General features: G+C 38.9%; 1 protein-coding gene across 1 annotated transcript; it reads left to right on the top strand.

Annotated features, from left to right (window-relative positions):
- Positions 1–150: 150 nt before the first annotated feature.
- NOX1 (NADPH oxidase 1) lies at positions 151–25,524 on the top strand (the record flags this gene model as incomplete). The annotated part of the gene is given in 19 exon segments (XM_079727491.1): positions 151–195; positions 3,265–3,325; positions 3,328–3,359; positions 6,206–6,241; positions 6,245–6,333; positions 6,567–6,643; positions 6,983–7,128; positions 7,232–7,413; positions 7,500–7,632; positions 18,655–18,708; positions 18,712–18,747; positions 19,474–19,566; positions 19,570–19,641; positions 19,645–19,709; positions 19,925–20,087; positions 20,504–20,650; positions 20,843–20,909; positions 20,912–20,954; positions 25,398–25,524. Coding segments are annotated over 19 exon segments (1,668 nt in total).
- Between the last annotated feature and the right edge of the window lie 1,657 nt (positions 25,525–27,181).

The following is a 27,181-nucleotide window of genomic DNA, read 5'->3' as shown; positions in this document are numbered from 1 at the left end:
AAAGCTTTGTGAGTAGGTGTGCATCTTTCACATCTTAAAGATTCACAGTCCCTGAGCTGGACAGAGGTGCCAACCCTGAAGAATCTCTCCAGAATCCAAGTTGCTGAATCTTCCCTGCTGCCTACAGAGGCTACAAACCACCACTTGACAATGGGAAACTGGGTGGTTAACCATTGGTTCTCAGTTTTGTTACTGGTAAGTGATGTTTCACTTTCTAATAATTACTCTTAGAGTAAGGAGACATTATGTTTGTTAATATTTGTGACGTTACTTGAAAGGGAAAGATCCCATGCCACTATTGAGCTCATCAAGGCCAGTTATCAGCTGAAAGGTCCAACTCTAGGATTACATATATATGTTTTATATACTTTTCTGTGTATGATATATTTCAGCATTTTAGAAAAGGAAAAAAGTCCAACTCCAGAAATTGATTGGTAAAGAGACAAAAATATAAACCACAAATATTTGGAATTTCAGTCTGTTTTCATTTTTTGTCTTCTCTTTTTCTCTTCCATTTCACTTCTAACTGGTGCCATGGAGCATTCATTTCTCTCCATTCTTCTTATATTGCTCACATCAAGAAATAATAAAATTGAATATTTGAGATAGAAGTGATCTTAGAGATTATGGTCCAGTGCTGTCCACTAGAAATATAATGTAACATCACATATGTAATTTTAAAATTGTCTAATACCTAGACAATTGAAAAAGGTAAGAAATAGGTGAAATTAATGTCCAGTAATATATCTTATTTAACCCAATATATCAAAAAGTTATCCTTTCAACCTGTAATCAATATGAAAATATTAATGAGATAATTTATATTCTTTTATTTTTACTAAGTCTTTGAAATCCGATGTGTATTTTATACTTACAGAACATCTCAATTAAAACTAGGTATATTTCATGTGCTTAGTAGCCACATGTGCTTAGTGGCTACAGCTTTGTGTAGTGCAGAACCAAGCCAACTCTTTGATTTTATAAGGGAAAATAAGACCTAGACGTCACACAGTGAATTGATTGCAGAGCCATCACTCAAATCTAGCTCCCCAGGGTTCAAGCCAGAATGCCTTTACCACACCACATATGCACAATCCCCTTCTAATGCACTCTCTAACTGAACTCTAGTTTCAGTTATGCTATTAATTGAGTGAACTTGATCAAATTATTTATCCTCTCTAGCCTTCAGGTCACCTGTGTGTGTATGTGTGTGGGGAAGGGATTAATGAAAACTAGATTAGATATAAGTGTGTTTCTAGCTCTAAAATCCTCTGCATTTTTTATCCCTCTCTTAGGTTTTGCTTGGAGAGTTCATCACCCCTGGTGGTGATGATGATGTAACTAGCTTTGATTTTTCACCTTGCACCAATCCCACTGGCAGGCTCAGACTTCTTGTTATCTCTGACATACACTCCTTTGAACTATTTTTTTAATGAAAAATAAATTACCCCCAAAATATTTTTACTCTTCCTGCCAGGTCTTCTATTCTTTCTTTTCCATTCATAGTGGAGGAAATTATAGTCAAGGTGGGGAATGGAATTCCTTACTCTCAGATGTCACTGTATTTCATCATTCATCTTACCTAGAGTTGATGATGAGCTGACACAGAGGTCTTTGTCTATGTCCCTCTCAGATTCTGAAATATTTCTACTCTCTCTAAATAAGCTTCTCTCCTTTGTCTTCTGAACTCTTGAAGTATCTGTGGCTTTCACCTCTTTTTTTTCCATTAAGGTCAAATGATCTCTGGAAGACACACAACTCTGGAAAGGGTGTGTGGGCAAAGAATGCAGGAAGAAATTGATTGGTAAAGCCAGTCTGGTGATGACACAGGCAGAATTTATTGAGCTTCTACTATGCACCAAGCACTGTATTAATCACTTCACATACATTATTTCATGTAAGCCTCACAGCATTTCTGTGGGGTAGATATAGTTATTGTCCTCATTTTATAGGTGAAGAAATTAAGGTTCAGAAAAGTTAAATCACAGATCTAAGATTACAGAGCTAGAAAGTGTTGGAGCTAGAATTTGAGCCCAAGGAGTTTGACTCCAATATCACACTTCGAATCACTATGTTATGATGCCAGAGTTGTGTGAGTGGTCCAGATCTAGGGAATCTGAATGGGCCATGTTCTAGGCTAAAGGCCCTCTACCTGTGGGGCTGAGATGGTTCTGGACCATCCTGGGGCCATGGATATATATCAGAGGCATCCCAGTGCCCTAGAGTCCTGATCAATTACAGACTAGCAACTTCAAGCTTGGGCTAAAGCCCACCTGGTTGTTCTCCAAGGCAATGAATGGTAGGTTCCAAATTTCCCTCTTTGCCAATGTAGAGACAGATCTTGGGACAGACAAAAGAAGTCTTAAGAGCTCAAATGAGTCCAAAGCAATGATAGGTTAGTTTGAAAAAAGAATCACAATCTAAAAACAGGGAAGTGTATGTCAGGAAAGTGTATTAAAGAGGCAGGCCCATCTGGAATGGTTTAGTCCCTTCAGATGGGTATTGTCACAGATGTTAAATTTATTTGCTATTTCTTTAGAAATCCATTTATTCACGTATTGCCACCTTTTAGGTGCAATAGTTTGAACGCTCCAATCCAGAAGTTGGCAAATGTTTTCTGTAAAGAGCTAGGTAGTACATATTTTAGGCTTTGCAGTCCATATGTTCTATGTCACAACTACTCAACACTTCCATTGAATCACAAAAGCATTTATAAACAATACAGAAATAAGTAGGTGTGGCTAAGTTCCAATACCACTGTATTTATAGATACTGAAATTTGAATTTCATATAATTTTCACGTGTCATGAAATATATTCTTCTTTTGATTTTTTCCAGCCATTTAAAAATGTGAAAACAACAAAATATAAAAACCATTCTTAGCTTGTAGGCTGTACAAAACGGGTGGTGAGATACATTTGGTCTATGAGCCTTGATTTGCTGACCCTGGTCATTAGCATCTAATGCATGTCTTGAAGTCCTAACTGACTCTGAGAGTAAGTTGACTCATTTAAAACGAAAACAGATATGGGAATTCCCTGGTGGTCCAGTGATTAGGACTCTGCCCTTCCACTGCAGGGGACAAGGGTTCTATCCCTGGTCGGGGAACTAAGATCCCACATGCTGCGTGGCACACCCACCACCGCCAAAATGAAAACAGATAAACACAAAATAACCAAATGGTAACACTATTTTCTACCCCTTATCTACTCTTTCCCTTACCCCAATTTCACTTTATCCCTTGCTTAATTTTTCTTCCTCTAGGCTGCTTGGTTGGGGCTGAATGTTTTCCTGTTTGTGCATGCCTTCCTGTCATTTGAGAAGGCAACAAGTACTACTACACAAGACAAATCCTGGGGGTGAGTATCACAGTTGTGATGTGGGGAATCTCTGTTTTTTCTTATCTCTGATGCTGGCTTCTTTGAGACCCAATGCCCTCATTTCTCCTAGAGTTAGAGTTGCCAGAAAAAAGTACAAGATGCCCAGGTAAATTTGAATTCCAGAAAAATAACAAATATTTTGGGGGGTATAAGTTATTCTACATATTGCATGAGACAGGGGCATATTAGAAAATTATTCATTTTTTAAAAATCTGAAGTTCAAATTTGGCTGGGCATCTGTATTTTTGTTCATTAAATCTGACAGCCCTATCCAGGGCACACTCCCCAGACCCAATAATGAAAATACACAGTAAAGAAATATTGAGCAATTTTCAAACTGGTTTCCACAGAAATTCAGGTATCCCTACAGGGTGCGAGGGGAAGGCTAACTGGGCAGTGTCTCTACTTCAACCAAAGCAGCCTTTATCTGTCTTATGGATTCCTGCTTATGATTTTAAGAAAGTTTGGTTGAAAACAAATAAACGAACAAGTTAAAAACCACCACTGTGGACTGATCTCACAGAAAAATACCTATCAAACAAGAAGGATACTTGGGGTGGGGGGTTTTGTGAAGTGGGTGGTGTTGCCAAATTCAAGGCCTGTATAAAAGGTGGGGTCAGGTCAGAGTAACAGGTTGGAGAAGGCTGGGGAAGGAGCAGATCAAGGACAGAAGAGGAAGGATGGGGGTGGGTATGGCACGTTGGTGTATGGAGGTTCCTTAAAAGCTAAAAATAGAGCTACCATACGACCCAGCAATCCCACTACTGGGCATATACCCTGAGAAAACCATAATTCAAAAAGACATGTACCACAATGTTCATTGCAGCTCTGTTTACAATAGCCAGGACATGGAAGCAACCTAGGTGTCCATCAACAGATGAATGGATAAAGAAGATGTGGCACATATACAATGGAATATTACTCAGCCATAAAAAAAGAATGAAATAATGCCATTTGCAGCAACATGGATGGACCTACAGATTATCATACTAAGTGAAGTAAGTCATAAAAAGAAAGGCAAATACTGCATGCTAACACATATATATGGAATCTAAAAGAAAAGGGTTCTGAAGAACCTAGGGGCAGGATAGGAATAAAGACACAGATGTAGAGAATTGACTTGAGGACATGGGGAGGGGGAAGGGTAAGCTGGAACAAAGTGAGAGAGTGGCACGGACATATATACACTACCAAATGTAAAATAGATAGCTAGTGGGAAGCAGCCGCATAGCACAGGGAGATCAGCTGGGTGCTTTGTGACCACCTAGAGGGGTGGGTTAGGGAATGTGGGAGGGAGACACAAGAGGGAGTAGATATGGGGTATATATATACGTATAGCTGATTCCCTTTGTTATAAAGCAGAAACTAACACAATATTGTAAAGCAATTATACTCCAATAAAGATGTGTTAAAAAAAAAAGGATTCGTCCCATACAGATAGCCTCCACAGAATATGGAGCTGTGAAATTGTAGTCCTATGTTCTTCAATTCACTTGTCAATTTTAGTTTTAAGGAACCTCTGTGACTCAAATAAGCAAGCAGTGGGAACCAATGTGGAAATGCAGGATCTTTGAGATGAGCAGAGAAAATTTACTCAGAAATAGAACAGGCCGTCTCTACCAAAACAGTTGGAGTGTGACTCAGCAGAGGGAGAAAACACAGGTCATGTGGAAGAGTCAGAAATGGAAAACAGTAGGGCAGCTCATGTTCATTGCACTGCCTGACATTGTAAGCCATTATGGATGGTAGGCACATCTTGACCTGGCTTATTAAACCAATGTCACGTTGTCCCGGGTTTAGGTTGTATGGAAAAATAATTTTTGTGCCGAAAAGATAATTAGAAAAAGGCCGAGAAATTGTTAACTCTATTTCATATTCTTTTAGCAAGTCACTGACAGGCACATATGTAAGGCTGACCAGTCAGCTGAAGTGAACAAAAATTGCCTGGCTGCTGCCACCACCTTCACTGCTGCTGTGAAATTGTCACACTCCATTGTCTGCAATCCCAAGGAGCTGACTCAGAGACCAGTTGTACAGCTGAGGAGAGAAGTCGGAATTAGCTACCACAGAGTTGAACATATACTGTCTAGCCTATACCTAATCAAGCCTATTTCTGGGCTCAATACTTCTCTGAAGCACTGATTCCTTGTCTCCTTTTCTAGCAGCTTCTACTGTTGGATCAGATTGATCTTGATGTATGCTGCCTGGCCACCCAAGGAAATCAGTTTGAAATTTTGTTCTTAGAAGTTCTCCCTTCTCAAATCTCTACCTAAGTTTAAAATTTTTGCTCTGAGGAGTTCATTCGTTTTGCCCGTTTTATTTAATTATTAAAGAGATCTTAAATATAAATGGTTAATTTTTTATTGTTTTTATTACATGATTATTACATGCTTATAATTGCAACATTAGAAAATATACAAAAGAAGAAAAATAGTTACCGTCTGTAATTATAACTCAAAATATCTAAGCTTTATTTAAAGTGCAAATAAAATATGTATGATCTTCAAGATTGTTTTACGAGTGACAAACTAAAATCATAATTGAGTGTATTAAGCAAAAATCCTTGTAAAGTATTACATTCATAGAATTTATTTGTTAACATTAAGTCTTGTTCTCTTTCATATTGATAAATATATAGTCAAACATTTCCAAACCACTGTCATGAGGATTTCTCAATTCAATGTTAAGTTCAGCAAATTTTCTGTCATTTGTGAACAGAGATTTTGGACTGATTGTCCAGGTCTCAGGCAAGTGGACTGGGCCCATGCTCACCTGCAAGATGAGGAGATGAAGCAGCTAATGGTTTCTTCTCTCCTCTGTTCTAGTCCGCATTTGCCTGGGCCCAAGCCTCTGCTTGCAGCTAGCATTTTAACAGCATGCTGATCCTGCTTCCTGTGTGTAGAAATTTGCTGTCCTTCCTGAGAGGCACCTGCTCACTGAGTCCCAGCCAGTTGTAGGTCAACTTTCACATTAAAGACAAGAGACTCTTGACATCTCAGTAGGACAGCTCAACACCAAGCCCCTAGGAATGGAAGCCAGAGGTCTCCTTTGGTAACCAAGGGGGTGAGCAAGAGTGGGTGTGTATTGGCACACTCTATGTAAGACATGTTGGTTATGGGTTAGCGAATTTCATAAAGCTGCCTGGATACACCCGATCTTGATTATTTTACATTTGTCGCTTTGTAGGTGCACCCTGGGAAAGCAACTGGATCACAACCTCACCTTCCACAAGCTGGTGGCATATATAATCTGCCTACACACAGGTAACTGGGGCAAACGATGAAACTGCAGGCTCCTGGACATTCAGAATCTAGTTTCATACATCCACGCATATAAACATTCAAAATATATTTATTGAACACCTGGTACTATTTGCCAGGCACTATTCTAAACCTGCTTTCAATGGAATTTACATTGTATTCCTTTGGGGACAGAGTGAGTATAAAAAAGATCTTGATTCTCTCTGTAATCATTATTGGGCACCTTCTGTGGACTCACCATTCTGCTTGGCACTATATATAGGATCCTCCTCTTCTAGTGGGGCATGCCTGCCATGATGTTTCTGAGACAACTCTCACATTCCTTTCCATCTTTTCATTTAGCTATTCACATCACCACACACCTGTTTAACTTTGAACGATATAGCAGAAGCCGACAGGCCACAGATGGATCCCTTGCTTCCATTCTCTCCAACCTATCTCATCAGGAGAAAGATTCTTGGCTAAATCCCATCCAGTCCTCAAACACGGTGAGTTGACTCAAGGGCAAAGCATCTGGAATCTGGTCATGAGCAGGAAAGGCATGGTGTCCCTGGTGGACATTGTGTCAGACTGAAATTTCTACTTTCATAGACAATGGAGTATGTGACATTCACCCACATTGCTGGTGTCACTGGAGTGATTATCACAATAGTTCTGGTTCTCATGGTGACTTTAGCTATGGAATTTATCTGGAGGAGTTATTCTGAGGTCTTCTGGTATACACACCATATTTTTATCATGTACTTCATTGGCTTAGGGATTCATGGCCTTGGGTAAGGTCCTCAAACTCCCATTTTCATGCCCCAGTTCCTGACCTTGTGTAATTCTTTGCCACATATTGTCTTTTTGTCTGTCTCAGTGGACTTGTCCAGGATCAAACAGAAAAGAACATGGATAAGAATCATCCTCACAAGTGTGCAGAGTTTTCTGAGAAGTGGAACGATCCTGACTCCCACTGCAAGCCTCCCCAATTTGAAGGGCTCCCCGCTGAGGTAAGACCAGGACAAGGATAGTAGATTCTTGTTAGGAGCTGTTATTGGTATTATTCTTATTATTACTCTTCTTATGATAACCATTATTAGCTCAGCCTGGTGCTGGCTTCTATGGAGGACATATGCTATACGTTATTCATCTTCTGACTGAAGGCTTGTACCCTTTGACCAGCATCTCCCCATTTCCCCCACCTTCCAGCCCCTTACTACTTTCTGTTTCTGAGTTCAACTTTTTTTCTTTTTTTAAAAATTGAAGTATAATTGACTTACAATATTATATTGGTTTCAAGTGTACAACAGAGTGATTTGGTATTTTTATATATTACAAAATGATCACCATAATACATTACCATCTGTCACCATACAAAGTTATTCAAATATTATTGACTATATTCCCCATGCTGTACATTACAACCCTTTGACTTTTATAACTGAAAGTTTGTACCTTTTAATCTCTCTCACCTATTTCACTCATTGCCCCCCTCCATCTCCCCTCTGACACCACCAGTCTCTTCTCTGTATCTACGAGTCTCTTTCTGTTTTGTTATGTTTATTCATTGTTTTGTTTTTTAGATTCCACATGTAAGTGAAATCGTAAGGTATTTGTCTTTCTCTGACTTATTGCACTTCGCATAATACCCTCAGGATCTGTCCATGTTGTTGCAAATGGCAAGATTTCATTCTATTTTATGGCTGAGTAATATTCTATTATGTATGTACATATATAATATTCCATTATATATATATATATATGTCACATTTTCTTTATCCATTCATTTATCAATGGACACTTGGTTGCTTCCATATCTTGGTTATTGTAAATAATGATGCAATGGACATAGGGATGCATATATCTTTTCAAATTAGTGTTTTTGTTTACTTTGGAAAAATACAGTTGACCCTTGAACAACTCAGGGGTTAAGAGTGACAATCCTGGGAAGACAAACATCTGTGTATAACTTTACAGCTGGCCTTTGTATCCACGTTTTGGCATCAGCAGACTCAACGAACCACAGATCTTGTAGTATTATAGTATGTATTTATTGAAAAACTCTGCATATAAATGGACATGTGCAGTTCAAACTCGTGTTGTTCAAGGGTCAGCTGTACCCAGAAGTGGAATTGCTAGCTCCTATGATAGTTCTATTTTTAATTTTTTGAGGAACTCCCATACTGTTTTACATAATGGCTGCACCAATTTACACTCCCTCCAACAGTGCACAGGATTCCCTTTTCTCCACATTCTCACCAACACTTATTTGTTGTCTTTTTTATAATAGCCATTCTGAAAAGTGTAAGGTGATATCTCATTTTGGTTTTGATTTGCATTTCTCTGATGATTTAGTGATATTGTGCATCATTTCATGTGTCTGTTGGCCATCTGTATGTCTTTTTTTGAAAAATGTCTATTCAGGTCCTCTGTCCATTTTTTAATTGGGTTTTTTGTTTGATGTTGAGTTATATGAGTTCTTTGTATAGTTTGGATATTAACCCTTTATTGGATATATCATTTGCAAATATCTTCTCCCATTCAGTAGGCTGTCTTTTCGTTTTGTTGATAGTTCCCTTCATTGTGCAAAAGCTTCTTATTTGATATAGTCCTATTAGTTTATTTTTGCTTTTGTTTCCCTTGCCTGAGGAGACATATCAAAAAAATATTGCTAAGACTGATGTCAAAGAGCATACTGCCTGTTTTCTACTAGGAATTTTATGGTTTCAGGTCTTACATTGAAGTCCTTAATTCATTTCGAGTTTATTTTTATTTATAGTGTAAGAGAGTAGTCCAATTTGATTCTTTTCCCTGTAGCTGTCTGGTTTTCCCAACACCATTTATTGGAGAGGCTATCTTTTCCCCATTGTATGACCTTGCCTCCTCTGTCATAGATTAATTGACCATCTAAGTGTGGGTATATTTCTGGGCTCTCTATTATGCTCCATTGACCTATGTGTCTGTTTTCATGCCAGTATCATACTTTTTTGATTACTGTAGCTTTATAGTGTAGTTTGAAACCTGGGAGCTCTAACTTTGTTCTTCTTTCTCAAGACTGTTTTGGTTGTCCAGGGTCTTTTGTGTTTCCATACATATTTTAGAATTACTTTTTCTAGTTCTGCAAAAAATACCGTTAGTATTTTGGTAGGGATTTTGATTACTGTAGCTTTGTAGTGTAGTTTGAAACCTGGGAGCTCTAGCTTTGTTCTTCTTTTTCAAGACTGTTTTGGTTATCCAGGGTCTTTTGTGTTTCCATACATATTTTAGAATTATTTGTTCTAGTTCTGCAAAAAATGCCATTAGTATTTTGGTAGGGATTGCATTGAATCTGTAGATTGCCTTGGGTAGAATGGTCTTTTTAACAATAATAATTCTTCCAATCCATAAGCACAGTATATCTTCCCATGTATCATGTCCTCTTGAATTTCTTTCATCAATGTCTTATAGTTTTCTAAGTATAGGTTTTTATACCTCTTTGTTTAGATTTATTCCTAGGTGTTTTATTCTTTTTGATGCCATTGTAAATGGGATTGTTTCTTCATTTCTCTCTCTGATAGTTCATTTTTAGTGTATGGAAACACAACAGATTTCTGTATATTAATTTCATACCCTGAAACTTTACTCAATTAATTTATTAGCTCTAATAGTTTTTTGGTGGTGTCTTTAGAGTTTTCTATGTATATTATTATGTCATCTACAAACAGTGACAGCTTTACTTCTTTCTTTTCAATTTGGATACCTTTTATTTATTTCTCTTGTCTGCTGTGGCTAACAATTCCAATACTATGTTGAATAAAAGTGGTGAGAGTGGGCATCCTCATCTTGTTCCTGATCTTAGAGAAAATACTTTAAGGCTTTCACCAGTGAGTATGATGCTGGCTGTAGATTTGTCATATATGGCATTTATTTTGTTGAGGCATGTTCCCTCTATACACATTTTGTTAAGAGTTTTTATCATAAATGGATGTTGAATTTTATCAAAAGCTTTTTTGCATCTATTGAGATAATCATATAATTTTTATTCTTCAATTTGTTAATGTGGTGTATCACATTGATTGATTTGCAGATATTGAACCATTCTTGCATCCCTGGGATGAGTCCCACTTGACCATGGTGTATGATCCTTTTAATGTGTTGTTGGATTCTGTTTGCTAGTATTTTGTTGAAGATTTTTGCATCTATGTTTATCAGTGATATTGGCCTGTAGCTTTCTGTTTTTGTGGTGCCTTGTTTTGGTATTAGGGTGATGCTGGCCTTACAGAATGCATTCAGAATTGTTCCTTCTTCTGTGATTTTTTGGAATAATTTGAGAAGGGTAGGTGCTAACTCTTCTTCAGGTGTTTAGTAGAATTCACCTATGAAGCCATCTGGTCCTAGACTTTTGTTTGTTTTGAGGTTTCTTTTTTATTACTGATTCAATTTCATTACTGGTAATCAGTCTGTTCATATTTTCTATTTCTTCCTCATTCAGTCCTGGGAGATTGTATGTTTCTAGGAATTTATCCATTTCTTCTAGATTGTCCATTTTATTAGCATATAATAATTTTTTGTAGTAATCTCTTATGATCTTTTATATTTCTATGGTGTCAGTTGTAACTTTTCTTCTTTCATTTCTGATTTCATTTACTTAGGCCCACTCTTTTTTTCTTGATGAGTGTGGTTAAAGGTTTATCAGTTTTGTTTATCTGTTCAAAGAACCAGCTCTCAGTTTCATTGGTTTTTCTTCAGTCTCTATTTCATTTGTTTCCACTCTGATCTTTACTGGTGCTAAGCTCTTTTAGCTTTTGCATGACTGTAAAACTCTTTATCTCTTCTTCAAATCTGAATGATAGCCTTGTCAGGTAGAGTATTCTTGGTTGTAGGTTTTTTCATTTCATCACTTTGAATATATAGTGCCACTTCCTTCTGGCCTGCAAAGTTTTTGCTGAAAAGTTAGCTGCTAGTCTTATGGAAGTTCCCTTGTACATAACTAGTTCCTTTCCTCTTGCTGCTTTTAAGATTCTCTCTTTATCTTTAATTTTGTCATGTTAATTATAATGTGTCTTGGTGTGGACGTCTTTGAGTTCATGTTGTTTGGGACTCTCTGTGCCTCCTGGACCTGGATGTCTGCTTCCTTCCCCAGGTTAGGGAAGTTTTCAGCTATTATTTCTTCAGATAACTTCTCTGCCCCTTTCTCTCTCTCTCCTTCTCTGAGACCCCTATATTGCAAATGTTAGCATGCTTGATGTGGCCCCAGAAGTCTCTTAAGCTCTCCTCATTTTTTTATTCTTATAGGCTTTTTAATATACATACATATTCAGACATATGTATCTAGTTTTTTGTTGTTTTTAATAATGGAACAATTCTGTAGTACTTGTTTGATTCCTGATTTTCAAGAAAACCATATATCTTGAGCATCTTTTCAGGTCAATATAGACTTATATCATTTTTTTCTCCTCATTTTTTAAAATTCTTTTTTCTGTTTAGCTTCAGTGATTTCCATTACTCTGTCTTCCAGTGTGCTGATCTGTTCCTCTGTATCATCTAATCTACTGTTGATTCCTTCTGGTGTATTTTTTATTTCAATTATTTTATTTCAGCTCTCTTTGGTTCTACTTTATATTTTCTAACTCTTTGTTAAAACTTCTCAGTGTTCATTTTTTATTTTCCTGAGTGTGTTGAGCATCTTTGTGATCATTACCTTGAACTCTTTATCAGGTAGATTACTTATCTCCACTTTGCCTAGTTCTTCTGGGGTTTTGTCTTGTTCATTTGTCTGGAAGATATTCCTCTGTCTCCCCATTTTGCCTAATTGTCTGTTTATTTCTATCTATTAGATAGGTCAGTTACATTTCCCGATCTTGGAGAAGTGGCCTTATGTAGGAGACATCCTATGGGGCCCAGTAGCACACTCCCCTCTGATCACCAGAGCTATATGCTGTATGGGTGCCACCAATGTGAGCTGCATGGGCTCTTCTGTTGTGATGAGGCCGACTATTATGGCCGCCACCAATGTGAGCTGCATGGGCTCTTCTGTTGTGATGAGGCTGACTACTATGGCCATACTGGTAAGCATGACTGGCCTCTGGCCACATTGGCTGCCAGGCCCTGCCTCTTGTAGTGGCTGCCAACCTGCTGGGTGGCTGGGTCCCTGTGTGGCTGCCTTCATAGTCTGGGGGTCCTAGGGCTGGTGCCAGCTTGCTGTTGGGTGGGACCATGTCCCAGTGTGACTGTCTTTGCAGCTGGGGGGACTCCAATGCCAGCCCACTGGTGGGTGGGTAAGCTCCCAGCACTAATAGGCTAGAGGGAGGACTCCAAAATGGCACTTGCCAACACCAGTGTTCTAGTGGTAGAACGAGCTCCCCCAAATGGTTGCCACCCGTATCTATATCCCACAGGTTGGGCTCCAATGACCTCCTGCCTCTCCAGGAGGCTGTCCAAGATCAGCAGGTGGTCTGACCCAGGCTCCTTTCAAACGACTGTTTCTGCCCTGGGTCCTAGAGCATGTGAGATTTTGTATACACCCTTTAAGAGTGGAGACTATTTCTCACAGCCCTCTGGGCCTCCCAAAAGTAAGCCCCAGTGGCCTTCAAAGTCAAAATTTCAGGGGCTCGTGCAAAACCCCAGGCTGGGGAGCCCAATGTGGGCCTCAGATCCCTCCCTTCTTGAGGAGAACCTCTGCAATTGTAATCATCCTCCCGTTTGTGGGTCACCCACCTGGGCGTATGGGTCTTGACTATAACACAACTCCACCCCTCTTAGCCATCTCGTTTTGGTTATTTCTTTATATTTTTAGTTGTGGAAAATGTTTTCTGCTGGTCTTCAGGTCATTCTCATAGATAGTTGCTCTGTAAATATTTGTAATGTTTGTGTGCATGTGGGAGGAGGCAAGCTCAGGGTTTTCCTACTCCACCATCTTGGCCACAGCCTGCTGCCTTGTGATTTCATAAAATACCAACAAGAAGCCTCTGAAGGAAGGTCCTCTCCTCAGCTCCTGGATGGGGAATCTGAGGCTTGGGGAGCTTAGTACCCTATTTTGCCATATGTCATTGGCAGAGGCCACACGGGAAACCCCCTCAATTTATTTTTTAAACCATTCTTGAAGTTGGCTTTCTTTGGTATTGTAAGAACATGCCTGGAAATTATTGTTAGATAGTGGATGATCAATAAACTGGATTCCAGGGAACTTAAGGTGTGCCTCAAGGTAAGTACCATGGATATTACGCTTTACCTTTGCTTGTTCATAAAATATGTTAGATTGAGGAAGAAATGGAAGGGAAAGGTTGATTTGTGGTGTCTTAAAGTGCTCTGAGGATGATTAAAGTCTTTAAATCATATGCAGAATTAAGAGCAATAGCTCTGTCCTCATGTAGAAAGAGAAAAATGTTTTTTGAAAACCCCCTGTGACTTCTTTGGTGGCACAGTGGTTAAGAATCCGCCTGCCAGTGCAGGGGACACGGGTTCAAGCCCTGGTCCGGGAAGATCCCACATGCCGCAGAGCAACTAAGCCCATGCACCACAACTACTGAGCCCACGTGCCACAACTACTGATGCCCGCGTGCCTAGAGCCCGTGTTCTGCAACGAGAAGCCACCACAATGAAAAGCCCACACACCACAACTAAGAGTAGCCCCCGCTTGCTGCAACTAGAGAAAGCCCACGCACAGCAATGAAGACCCAACACAGCCAAAGATTAATTAATTTTTTAAAAAAGAAAGAAAGAAAGAAAGAAAGAAAGAAAGAAAGAAAGAAAGAAAGAAAGAAAAAATCCCCTAAAGTTGACATTTCAAATCAGTTGGGGAAAAAAGATACATTATTCAATACTTTTCTTTACAATAATAGGATAGACATCTAGGAAAAAAAGCTGTCTCTTTATTCCACACTTTACAGTAAAATATGGTCAAGGATGCATGGATCAAGGATTTAAATGTTGAAAAAAATGAAAGAAATCATAAAAGCACCCTAAGACCACATGGGAATTTTTTTTCTAATACTAGAGTGTTAGTAAAAATATTCTAAATAATATTTTTAAAAAGCTCAAAGCCTCGGGCTTCCCTGGTGGCGCAGTGGTTAAGAGTCCGCCTGCTGATGCAGGGGACACGGGTTTGTGCCCCAGTCCGGGAAGATCCCACATGCCGCGGAGCGGCTGGGCCCATGAGCCATGGCCGCTGAGCATGTGCGTCCGGAGCCCGTGCTCCGCAATGGGAGAGGCCACGTCAGTGAGAGGCCCGCATACCCGAAAAAAAAAAAAAAAAAAAGCTCGAAGCCAGAAAAGGAAAGAAAATATTTTTATTAAAATTTATTTATTCTCTCCCTCTCTCTCTCCATTCATCCATACATATATATATTTTTATGGCAAAAAAATCCATCATAAATAAAGACAGGTAACAAATTACTGAGTAGGAAAAGTATTTACAGTTCACAGACCATGAATTAATTTCCTAATATACAAATATAGAAATCAATAAGAAAAAGCCTAACAACCTGATTTAAAAAAAAGATGTAGAAGATATGAACACAGTGATCACAGTAATAAACCTAACAGATTAGCAAAGATCAAAGAGTTTGCTCATGTGCTGTGTTGGTAATGCTCTCAAGCATTGCTGGTGAGCATCTAAAATATGCTTGCAAATGTGTTAAATTACATGTATTAGGTTATTCATTGTAGCATTGCTTGGTAGAACAAAAGATTGGAAATAAGTGCCCATCAATAGGGGACTAGTTAAATTACGGGACTTTCCTACAATGGCATACTCTGTAACCATTGAAAATAAAAAGGTAGCTTTCTAGATATGAATATGGGCCAGTCTCTAAGATGTTAAATGAAAAAAAGTCAGGGCAGTATGTATGCTCTGCTACCATTTGTACTTAATGTAATATTATCATTTAAATGCATATTCTCCAAAAGGATTCACAAAATAATAATATTGACTGCCTTGGGGAGCTGAGGGGAGCAGTGGAAGGGAGATTTACTTTTTATTGTATACCCTTTTGTACTTTTGAATTTTGTGACATGTACGTGTATTACCTATTTTAAAAATAATTTTTAAAGGACATACCTGATATATGTTAATAGCGCATTTCATTTCTAAAGTCAGTGGAACTTGTAGGCTATGACCAGACACCTTTTATATTATTTGACCAGTAAGAGGTCCTTAAAGACAAGAAGTTATAACGCTTGACTAGTCCCTTACTAGCTAAGGCAGTTAATCCCCTGTCTTACCTTGCACATCAGCTTCTATCCCTTTCCCATCTATTACCTGAGATAAAGGTATAGTTGGCCTATTCGGAGGTATACCTAGAACTCAGGGGTTGCTTTGGATAGTCATGTAATACCACAAGGGAGAGAATACCGGTTTTGCCATTTGTTTGAATGTATTGGTTTGTTTCTTCCAGAAACACACACAAAAATACTCTCTCCACATTCTCCCCATTTAAAAATTATAAAAATAATACATGCTTATTGTAGAAAGTTTGGAAAACACAGAAAAATATTTAGAAGAAAATTAAAATTTCACAGAATTTTATCACCTAGAAGTAATAACTTTTTTCCTTTAGTCTATATCATGGATCCTTTCCTATATTGTCAAGTATTCTACTGAAACTTTTTTTTTTTTTTTTTGCTGCACCACACAGCATGAGGGATCTTCAATCCTGACCAGTGATTGAACCCATGGCCCCTGCATTGGGCATGTGGAGTCCTAACCACTGGACAACCATGGAAGTCCCTGAAGAATTTGTTTTAAAAATGCCATATGTTATACCATTTTGTCATTTTTTTTCTACATGATCATTTTTAATGACCTTGAAGGTATTATGCTAAGTGAAATAAGTCAGACAGAAAAAGACAACTACTGTATGATCTCACTTATATATGGACTCTAAAAAAAAAAAAGCTCATAGATACAGAGAACAGATTGGTGGTTACCAGAAGCAGGGGTTGGGGTGTAGGTGAAATGGGTGAAGGTAGTGAAAAGGTACAAACTTCCAGTTATAAAATGTCCTGAGGATCTAATGTACAGCATGGGGACTATAATTAATAATACTCTACTGCATATTTGAAAGGTGCCAACAAAGTAGATCTTAAAATTTCTCATCACAAGAAAAAAAATTTTTTGTAACCATGCATGGTGAGAAAAGTTAACTAGAATTATTGTGGTGATCATTTTGCAATATATACAAATACTGAATCATTACGTTGTACACCTGAAAATAATATGTTATATGTCAATTATATCTCAATACAAAAAAATTTATAAAAATTAAGAAAAGACATTTTGGTATTAGCCAAAAAAAGTCTGTATGATATGCCACTTTTTCTTTTTTAATAAAATTATTTATTTATGGCTGCGTTGGGTCTTTGTTGCTGCACGTGGGCTTTCTCTAGTGGTGTCGAGCAGCAGCTACTTCTCGTTGCGGTGCACGGGCTTCTCACTGCTGTGGCTTCTCTTGCTGCAGAGCACAGGCTCTAGGCGCGTGGCCTTCAGTAGTTGTGGCACATGGGGTCAGTAGTTGTGGCTCGCGGGCTCTAGAGCGCAGGCTGAGTAGTTGTGGTGCATGGGCTTAGTTGCTCCATGGCATGTGGGATCGTCCCAGACCAGGGCTCGAACCCGTGTCCCCTGCATTGGCAGGTGGATTCTTAGCCACTGTGCCACCAGAGGAGTCCGATATGCCATTTTTGTAATTTTCTTCTTAGTAAATAAGGGGTCATGACTATACTCATATACTTTGTGCACACCTTAATTATTATTTTATGCTCCATTTCCTAGAAGTAAAATTCCTGTGTCAAAGAGAAGGAATGCTTTCAAGGCTGTTGAGATGTTTTGCCAAATTGCTCTCTGGGAAGATGCTACTTATTTGTACTTCTCCCAGGTGCACATGTGAATGTGTCTATTTCCCTGCATCCCACTTAATGGTGGGCATTATTGTTTGAAACTGCTTTCCAATTTGAGACGCTAAAATGCTATTTTGTTTTAATATTCATTTTCTCTGATTACTTTCAAAGCTAACATTTTTTTCCCACGTTGGTGATGAGCCACTTTATTTTTTTTAGTTTATTTTTGGCCACACCCCACAGCATGCGGAACTTCCCCGACAGGGATCAAACCCGTGCCCCCTGCACTGGAAGCATGGAGTCCAAACCACTGGACCACCAGGGAAGTCCTAGCCACTTCTTAAATATATTTTTTTCATGTCTTCTGAATTTAGCTGGGGATTTTTTTCCAAATAAGAAGTAGCATCAAATTGTATTATACCCACTCTCCGATTTACTGGCCCCGTCTCTGCCCCTTTCCTCCCCAGAGATACCCAAGAAAGTATCTTGCCTGAAACAGCATAAGAAAGCTCATTCCACACAGTTCCAATGTATTGTGATTGAGCAGTTGGGCAAAAAAGAACATGACTTAGCACTGCTAGGAAATACATTTTTAGTAGCTCCCGTGCATATAGAAGCAAACTGCTGCCTTTGAGAAGATCTCAGGGATAGAGAGACTGCTTTAAAAAAAAGTAGACAAGATAAAGTGTTTTACTATGTTAGATGTTTTGAGCACCTGAAAAAAGAGGTGATGGATAAATACCAAGTTTTATATATTACTGTTACCAATAGTGTCAGCCACACACTTTCCCTTTTTTTGTTTTGTTTTGTTTTGAATCATCTGCTGCTATTTCACATCTACTTTCTCTGTTGGTTTTTCAGATTGGACAAGTTGTCCTGGAAGATAGTCTTAGATTCTTAAAATTAAACTTTAAATATAATTTAAGAATATATATAATTACCATGTATTTTATTTCTGTGCTTTTCTCTTGCTTCCTGGTGAGACCTGTAAAATTTCAGGAAATGATCTGTTTTATGAGTAACAGATTAGCAAACAAAACCATTGTGGATTACTCCTTTCCATTTCCGTCTTCAAGCTTTGGTGAAATTAGCGGCTTAATAATGATACACGTCAGAGAACTCAGTAAATATTTATTGAATGAAGGAATGAACTGCTACACAAACAAATCGTAGAGAAGAGATTAATGTGTAACCACACCTTTTATTGTCTCTGTGTGCAGTCTTGGAAGTGGATCCTTACACCAGTCATTATTTACATCTTTGAAAGGATCCTCTGATTTTATCACTCCCAGCAGAAGGTTGTGATGACCAAGGTAAAGAATATGCACTTTCTTCTTGCTCTGCTAAGAGTTGTGTTCTTCCTGATTATAGAAATAGATTGCCACATTGTCACCTTGACAGGAATAAAAGAGAATTTGAGGGCAATATATTTGAGTTCCTCCAGAGCTGGATAGAGCTGGAAAGAGAGGTTTGGCAGAAATCATCAGCATGGGTCTATGTCAGAAGCTGCAAACAGGCAGTCTGCGCCATATCTAGCCCACGGACATATTTTGTTTGTCACACACCCTGATTGTTCAGAAAGTCAAATTGGTTGCTAACATTTAGAAATCTGGATGGAGGCTTTCACATTTAAAAAAATGGCATTTCTTGTTGCTTTTCCAGCCTACCCAGTTACAGCACAGGGAATTTATATTCAGTATCTTGCAATAACCTATAATGGAATATAATCTGAAAATAATAACTGAATCACTATGCTGTACACCTGAAACTAACACAATATTGTAAATCAACCATGCTTCAATTTTTAAAAGTGGCATTTCTGGCTTCTCTTGAAGAATCAGGCAACCTGATAATGCTGAGTCTGGGCTACGTAGTGCGACCATTGTCTGGACTTGGTAACTGCTGCCCCCTTTAGAAAAGACTTGTGTTCGCAATTTACGGCCATCACCAGCTCTCCAGCTTTACTTATTTACCTTATCTGCCTGCTCCTGTCGCCATTTGAATTTGCCTCCTTTGGCCTCTGTGCTTTATTCATAGGATGGGTCATGTACCCATCCAAAGTTTTGGAATTGCAGATGCACAAGCATGGCTTCAGCATGGAAGTGGGACAGTATATTTTTGTTAATTGCCCCTGAATCTCTTACCTGGAGTGGCATCCCTTTACCCTGACCTCTGCTCCAGAGGAAGACTTCTTTTCCATTCATATCTGAGCAGTGGGGGACTGGACAGAAAATCTCATAAGGGCTTTTGAACAACAGAATTCACCAGTTCCCAGGTAGGTCCTTAAGAGCAGCAAAGACCCAGACCAGAAAGCAGACAAGCAGAAAAGAGAAAGCAATTCCTCACCGAAACTTAAGTCTGGTACAATGGAGTATGATTAAAATAAACAGGTAGCAATCAGCTGTGGAACAGCTCTGCCTCTGGGGGTATTTTTGAGGTTGTGGGTGGAGGTGAGACTTCACTTGCCCTTTTTTTTTTGCCTTCTGCCAGGATCAAGGTGGATGGTCCCTTTGGCACTGTCAGTGAGGATGTCTTCCAGTATGAAGTGGCTGTGTTGGTCGGAGCAGGAATTGGGGTCACCCCCTTTGCTTCCATCTTGAAATCCATCTCGTACAAATTCTGGAATGCAGATCACAACCTCAAAACACAAACGGTATGCTCCCGAATACCACTTTTCATCTGGTCTGGGCCTGATAGGTCCATTGCTTTCATGGGCTAAGCTCTTTACAACTGGTAAGAGAGTAACCCCTCCCTGGAGTTATGAGAGTGAGTGATCACTTCTCCCTGCTAAGGCATCCGCTTCTACAGACTTACCATAAGAACTGGGTCTTCATTTTCAATTGGCGTTTACAATCACTTTGAACTAAAGCTGACGTTAGAGTTCTCTTTCCATAATGGAAGTTGTTAGGACTCTGGATGTTAATGCCACCTGAGGTCTGTAGAGGTGATTTTTTCAGGTCACTCTTAGACTGGATCAACAAATATAGTGTATACGTACATAATCATGTCACCATAGTGCACATTGTAAAGGGCACTTAATAAGGCTATATTCTCTTTTGCTGATTCCAGATCTATTTCTACTGGATCTACAGGGAGACAGGTGCGTTTGCTTGGTTCAATGACCTATTGGTTTCCCTGGAACAGGAGATGGAGGAATTAGGCAAAGTGGGTTTCCTAAACTACCGTCTCTTCCTCACCGGATGTGACTGCAACTTTGTGAGTTCAAACAGACTAATTCCCAAGATGCAAGATGAATGTCAGACAAAATATAATGCATGCTGATTAGAAGTAATCATTTCTTATGATTTCCTACCTGTTCTCACCTTCACAGCCAAGTTTAAAAGTGGCTGAAGGAAGAGGCAGCTATCAGGACCTGCTTTTTCTAACTTCCTATTTCTCTGACTCCAGGCTGGTCATGCGGCATTAAGCTTTGACAAGGCCACTGATAACCTGACAGGTCTGAAACAGAAAACCTCCTTTGGGACAATGAGTTTTCTACAATAGCTACCACCCACCCCAAGTAAGTGTATTCTCCTCTAGTTACGAATTGATTTTGCAGAACTGATTGATTTTGCAGATTTAGGTTTAGGAAAAGTATTACAGCATGTTGAACACTCTTGGGAAAGATCTCTGGGGCCAAAACTATTTGCATCAATCTTAGATTCTTGCTTAAAAGTGAGGAAATTTCCTGTGGCGTTTCAGCGAAATAAGGGTCTTGATCTTGTAATTGATGAGAAGACATTGTTGTCCCCGCATGCATTCAAATAGTGAGGCAAAGAGACTCAGTTCTGGTTGTATTACCAAACAAAATAGAGAACAGGAACAATTCAAATGCACTGTTTTGGGCTAAAGCAATTCTAAGGAAAAAGAACAAAGCTGGAGGCATAACCCTCCCAGACTTTACAAAGCTGCGGTAATCAAAACAGCTTGGTACTGGCACAAAAGCAGATATATAGATCAATGGAACAGAATAGAGAGCCCAGAAATAAACCCACACACTTACAGCCAATTAATCTTCAATAAAGTAAGCAAGAATATACAATGGAGATAAGACAGTCTTTTCAGCAAGTGGTGTTGGGAAAGCTGGACAGCCTCATGTAAATCAATAAAGTCAGAACACCCCCTCACACTATACACAAAAATAAACTCAAAATGGCTTAAAGACTTAAATATAAGACATGACACCATAAAACTAGAAGAGAACCTAGGCAAAACATTCTCAGACATAAACTGTAGTAATATTTTCTTAGATCAGTCTCCCAAGGCAAAAGAAATAAAAGCAAAAATAAACAAATGGGACCTAATCAAACTTAAAAGCTTTTGCACAGTAAAGGAAACCATAAACAAAATGAAAAGACAACCTACAGACTGGGAGAAAATATTTGCAAGCAATGCAGCTGACGAGGGCTTACTTTTCAAAATATACAGCGAACTCATACCACTCAATATAAAAAAAAAAACCCTATCAAAAAATGGGCAGAAGACCTAAACAGACATTTCTCCAGAGAAGACATACAGATGGCCACCAGGCACATGAAAAGATGCTCAACATCACTAATTGTTAGAGAAATGCATATCAAAACTACAATGAAGTTTCACCTCACACCAGTCAGAATGGCCATCATCAAAAAGTCTACAAGTAGTACATGCTGGAGAGGGTGTGGAGAAAAGGGACCCCTCCTACAGTGTTGGTGGGAATGTAAATTGGTGCAGCCACTATGGAAAACAGTATGGAGGTTTCTTTAAAAAACTAAAAATAGAGTTACCATATGATCCAGCAATCCCACTCCTGGGTACATATCCAGAGAAAACTCTAATTCGAAAATATACATGCACCCCAATGTTCATAGCAGCATTATTTACATGGAAGCAACCTAAATGTCCATTGACAGATGAACAGATAAAGAGGATGTGACACACACACACACACACACACACAAATGGAATACTACTCAGGGACTTCCCTGGTGGTCCAGTGGTTAGGAATCCACCTTCCAATGCAGGGGACGTGGGTTCAATCCCTGGTTGCGGAACTGGGATCCCACATGCCGCGGGGCAACTAAGCCCGCGTGCTGAAACTACTGAGCACGTGGGCCACAACCTGAGCATGGCAATGAGGAGCCCCCACGCGCCGCAGTGGAGGATCCCGCAAGCCACAACGAAGATCCCGCATGCCGCAACCAAGACCTGACACAGCCAAAAAATAAATAATAAAATAAATAAGTAAAAAATAATAAATTTCTTTCAAAAAAAAGGGAATACTACTCAGATAATGTCATTTGCAGCAACATGGATGGACCTAGAGATTATCGTACTAAGTGAAGTAAGTCAGACAAAGACAAATATTATATAATATCACTTATATGTGGAATCTAAAAAAATGGTACAAATGAACTTATTTACAAAACAGAAACGGAGTCACAGACATAGAAAACAAACTTATGGTTACCAAAGGGGGAAGGGGAGGAGGAGGGATAAATTGGGAGTATTGAATTAACAGATACACACCACTATATATAAAACAGATAACAAGGATTGTACCATATACCACAGGGAAGTAATAACCTATAATGGAAAAGAATCTGAAGCTGTACACCTGAAACTAACACAGTATTATAAAAGTCAACTACAATTACATTTTAAAAAATGCATTGTTTGGGGCCTTAATGACCTCTACTTAAAGTAACAAGGGTTTGGAGTGTATTAACTAGTTAACTGATGACCTGACCTCAGTTTTCTGAGGGGTTCTGAGACATGCTAGAGCATGAAAATCAGCCATAAAATCAGCCATTCCAATGGGAAGATTAAGCTGATCATATTAGATAAATCCTGGGAACAAGTTGGCAGGTGAAGATCAGTTCAATTCCACAAACATTATTGGTTACCTTCTATAGGGTACAGCACACACTATTCTAAAAGATTTGGAGGTTGAAAGAAAAATAGGATATGGTTCTTGCCTTCAAGGAGCACACATTTTAACAAGAGATGCATATAATCAACTCAAGCAGAATGATGCACTCCATGAAGCAGGTACATGGACATGGAGGAAAAGCCTATGCCCATATGGGGTGATCAGGAAAGGCTTCAGGAAGGCAGTGGAGAGAACACTTAGTGACTCAGATTCAGATGATCCTGGGTCCTACTGCTAGTTCTGACACTTTCTAGTTCTGGGACCTTGAGCTACAAAGCCCTCCGATCTTCAGATTCCTCACATGTAAAATGTGGGTTTATATTAGTAAGCGCCTGCTCTACTCACTTGCAGGACTGTCGTGAATAATAAGCAAGACAATATATAAAAAATGTTCTGTAAACTGTAAAACAGCATATAAACAAAAGAGATTATGTTAATTATTGTGTCGGGTTGATCATAGTTGAAGTTGTATTAAGGAATGCATACAATATGTGGGAAGGGGGAAAGATGAGCCAGGGAAGAAGTAGGAGAATGTGTAGAAGCAGTATCACAGAAGCCAAGGGAGGAAATATTAGAGGAGTATTGTCAACAGGGTTGGAGGAGTGGCAGGGTCCAGGAAATGCTTATTTAGTTTAAGGATGATCTAAGCATATTTATAGACAGATCAGGAGCCAGTAGATAGGAATAAAATAAACATACAAAAGGGGAGACAGGGCTAGGATGCCCATAATAAAAGGGCAATAACAAGGGTTGGTGAGGAAATGGGGAAATTGTAGGCAAGTTCCTCCCACGTTGCTTATGGGAATGTGAAAAAGTGCAGCACTTTAGGAAAACTCTGGCATTTCCTCAAAATGTTAAACATAGAGTCACCACATGACCCAGCAATTTCACTCCTAAGTACATACCCAAGAGAAATGAAAACATATGTCCACACAAAAACTTGTATGTGAATGTATGTAAAATAGCCAAAAAGTGGTAACAACCCAAGTGTCCATCAACAGATGAATGGATAAACAAAACGTGGTATATTCACACAAAGGAATATTATTCAGCCGTAAAAAGGAATGAAGTATATTACATGCTACAACATGGAGGAACCTTGAAAACAGTATGCTAAGTGCAAGAAACCAGACACAAAAGGCCACATATTGTATGATTCCATTTATATGAAATGTTCAGAATAGGCAAATCTGGAGACAGAAGGTATACTTGATTGTCTAGGCCAGGGAGTGGGGGCAGTTGGGAGGAAATGGGGAGTGACTGCTAATGTGTATGGGCTTTCTTTTTGGGAAGATGGAAATGTTCTCGGATTAGATAGTGGTGATGGTTGTACAACTTTGCGGTTATACTAAAAAGCACTACTTGCACACTCTAAAAACGTGAATGTTAAGTCATGTGAATTATGTCTCAAGTAAAAAAGAGGGGAGAGGAAGGTATGAGGAAGGAAGGACAGGGTGAGACCCAGAGAGCCTAGTTAGAAAGATTATCCTTGGCAATAAGAATCACCACCTCTTCAGTGTGAGAAAACACTGGATGGATTTAATGGCAGCTAACATATGCACTTGCTATGTGCCAGGCATTTTTCTAATTGCTTTACATATGTTATTTTTGTTTAAACCTTCAAACAACCCTGTGAGGTGGATACTATTTTTATCCCATTTTACAGGGGGGAATATTGAAACACAGAGAAGTTAAGAAACTTGCCTAAAGTCACACAGCTGGGACAAATGTCAGAACAGGGATTGGAACCTAGACAGCCTGGCTCGAGTCTAGTACTTCATCAGTGCACTGCACTCCATCTCCTGAGTGTCTGTGCTCAATAGAATAGGCAAGGCTGAGTGCTGAGAGGGTTAAGGGTTGGGAGCATATTTGGGGCTTGCAAGCAGAAAAGGTGAGAAGACGAACATGAAGAACATGAAAAAGTCAATAACTGAATTTTTATGTAAGGTTGTTGGGAGTAGTAGAGGCCTAGCAGAGGCAGAAACCATTCCCACAAACACTGTCAGCAGCCTTTGCTGCATTCTAACTCTGGCTACCATTCTATTCTTGCAGGTCGGCGGTGGGAGCCTTCCTATGTGGTCCTCAGACTTTGGCAAAGAGCCTGCGCAAATGCTGTCATCAGTACTCCAGCCTGGATCCTAGGAAGGTTCAATTCTACTTCAACAATGAAAATTTCTGAAATATAAGAATAAGGATGGTAATCTGCATTTAGCCTCTGTATCTTCAACAATTTACTTGGTCTGGTCAGGTTTGGGCAGCCACTTAAGGACAATAACATGTTTCTTTCAAGCCTTGACTCCCTGGTATTCTTTTTTGATTGGACTCAACTTCGTCATCACTGAGCTTCATGGACCTAAGAACTTCCGGAGTCACAATAATTGCAAAGCCCATGGATCCTTTCTTGGAAAAACAACTGTAAATCCTTCTGGAATGCCACGATTGAAGCAAGCCTTGATAGGAGACGTGGTTGACAGTTACACAATTTAACCCCAGGTGATTTTGTTGATTCCAAGTGTTACTGTCTCCTGGACTGTGGGCCACATTTTCCTCTCCCTCCCACCTGCAAAGAAGATTTCTAAGTAGGGTGATTTTTTAAAATAAAAATTTATTAAAGAATGACAAAACATAATAATAAGCATAAATAGTAAAACAACGAACATAGAATAACCAAGAACCCAATCCCTATATAACACTATGTACATTCTTACTGTTAAACATGGTCTTATCCAGTGTGAACAGCAATTTATGCTTTACTTATTTTTGCTTGTCAAAAAATGAAGGATTTTCTTCTTTGCTTAATGAATAAATCTTTTGTTACTTTACCTAGGCTCTCCATTTGGGAAAGAAAATCTTGGAAGTATGCTAATCATAATTGAAATTGTATTATAATTGAAAGTCAGTTATGTTGTCATTAGCTTGCATTGTTCTGTTGGAAATAATTGTGAAAACTTGAACTCCATCTTAGGATGATTATTTAGTCAACAAGGACTCTTTATTGCCATTTTTATCAAGGGGGTTTATTAATGTCTAGTCTTAAAGATAATTTGAAATTTTGACAACACATTTTTTGGCTCGTACGTACCTATTCATTAAGGAATCATTCACCTAATGACATCAGCAAAATGCCTTTTCTTTCTCCTATAGAAATGCTTTTTATTTCTTCCATCCTCCTGGCTCTGGGATGTCAGCAGTCACACTGAAACAGTAGAAGGAAAGAAGATCGGGGCCCTTAAAAGAGGAAAAGTAATCCACATTTCGTTGTGCCCAAAGACAATTCAAATCACTGGATTTACAAGAATGTTTTTACTGAATCAACATTATAGCACCTATTTCTCTACCATTAAGTGAGCAAAAATGAATAAATGATTGTTTCTAATTATCCAGAAACCTACATGACTTGAAAGATTAGTAAAACCAATTTTTTCAGTCACTAGTTTGAACAAAATAAACATAGGTCATGAACTCATGGTAGCTAATTGTGTTTATTAACTGGACATCAGGAAAAAATACTAATGGATGTTTCCATGGGAATAGATTGGGATACCCCTGCTGTTACCAATTTCCCGGATTTCAGCTAATTTAAATTTAATAAGGCTTTAGGAACATGCACAATGGAACCTTGATGATATGGTTCCTACTAGACAACTGCTGACCAAATTATAATTTGATCTTCAGTGAGGTTGATTTGGAATCTTAGTGTTCTTGAAACTTATAATGAGTTCCTAAGGAGAAAGGCTGTACTATTGGTCTTAATGTCTAAATGTACTGACACTTCAAGATATGACTGCTGCTAAAATCAACATATCAAGGCCTAGAATGTTCATGGAAGTAGGCAG

This window comes from Hyperoodon ampullatus, assembly GCF_949752795.1.
Source record: "Hyperoodon ampullatus genome assembly, chromosome: X".
Classification (NCBI taxonomy): Eukaryota; Metazoa; Chordata; class Mammalia; order Artiodactyla; family Ziphiidae; genus Hyperoodon; species Hyperoodon ampullatus.
Note: the sequence above shows the minus strand (reverse complement) of the source record. Positions and strands in the feature narration are given on the sequence as shown.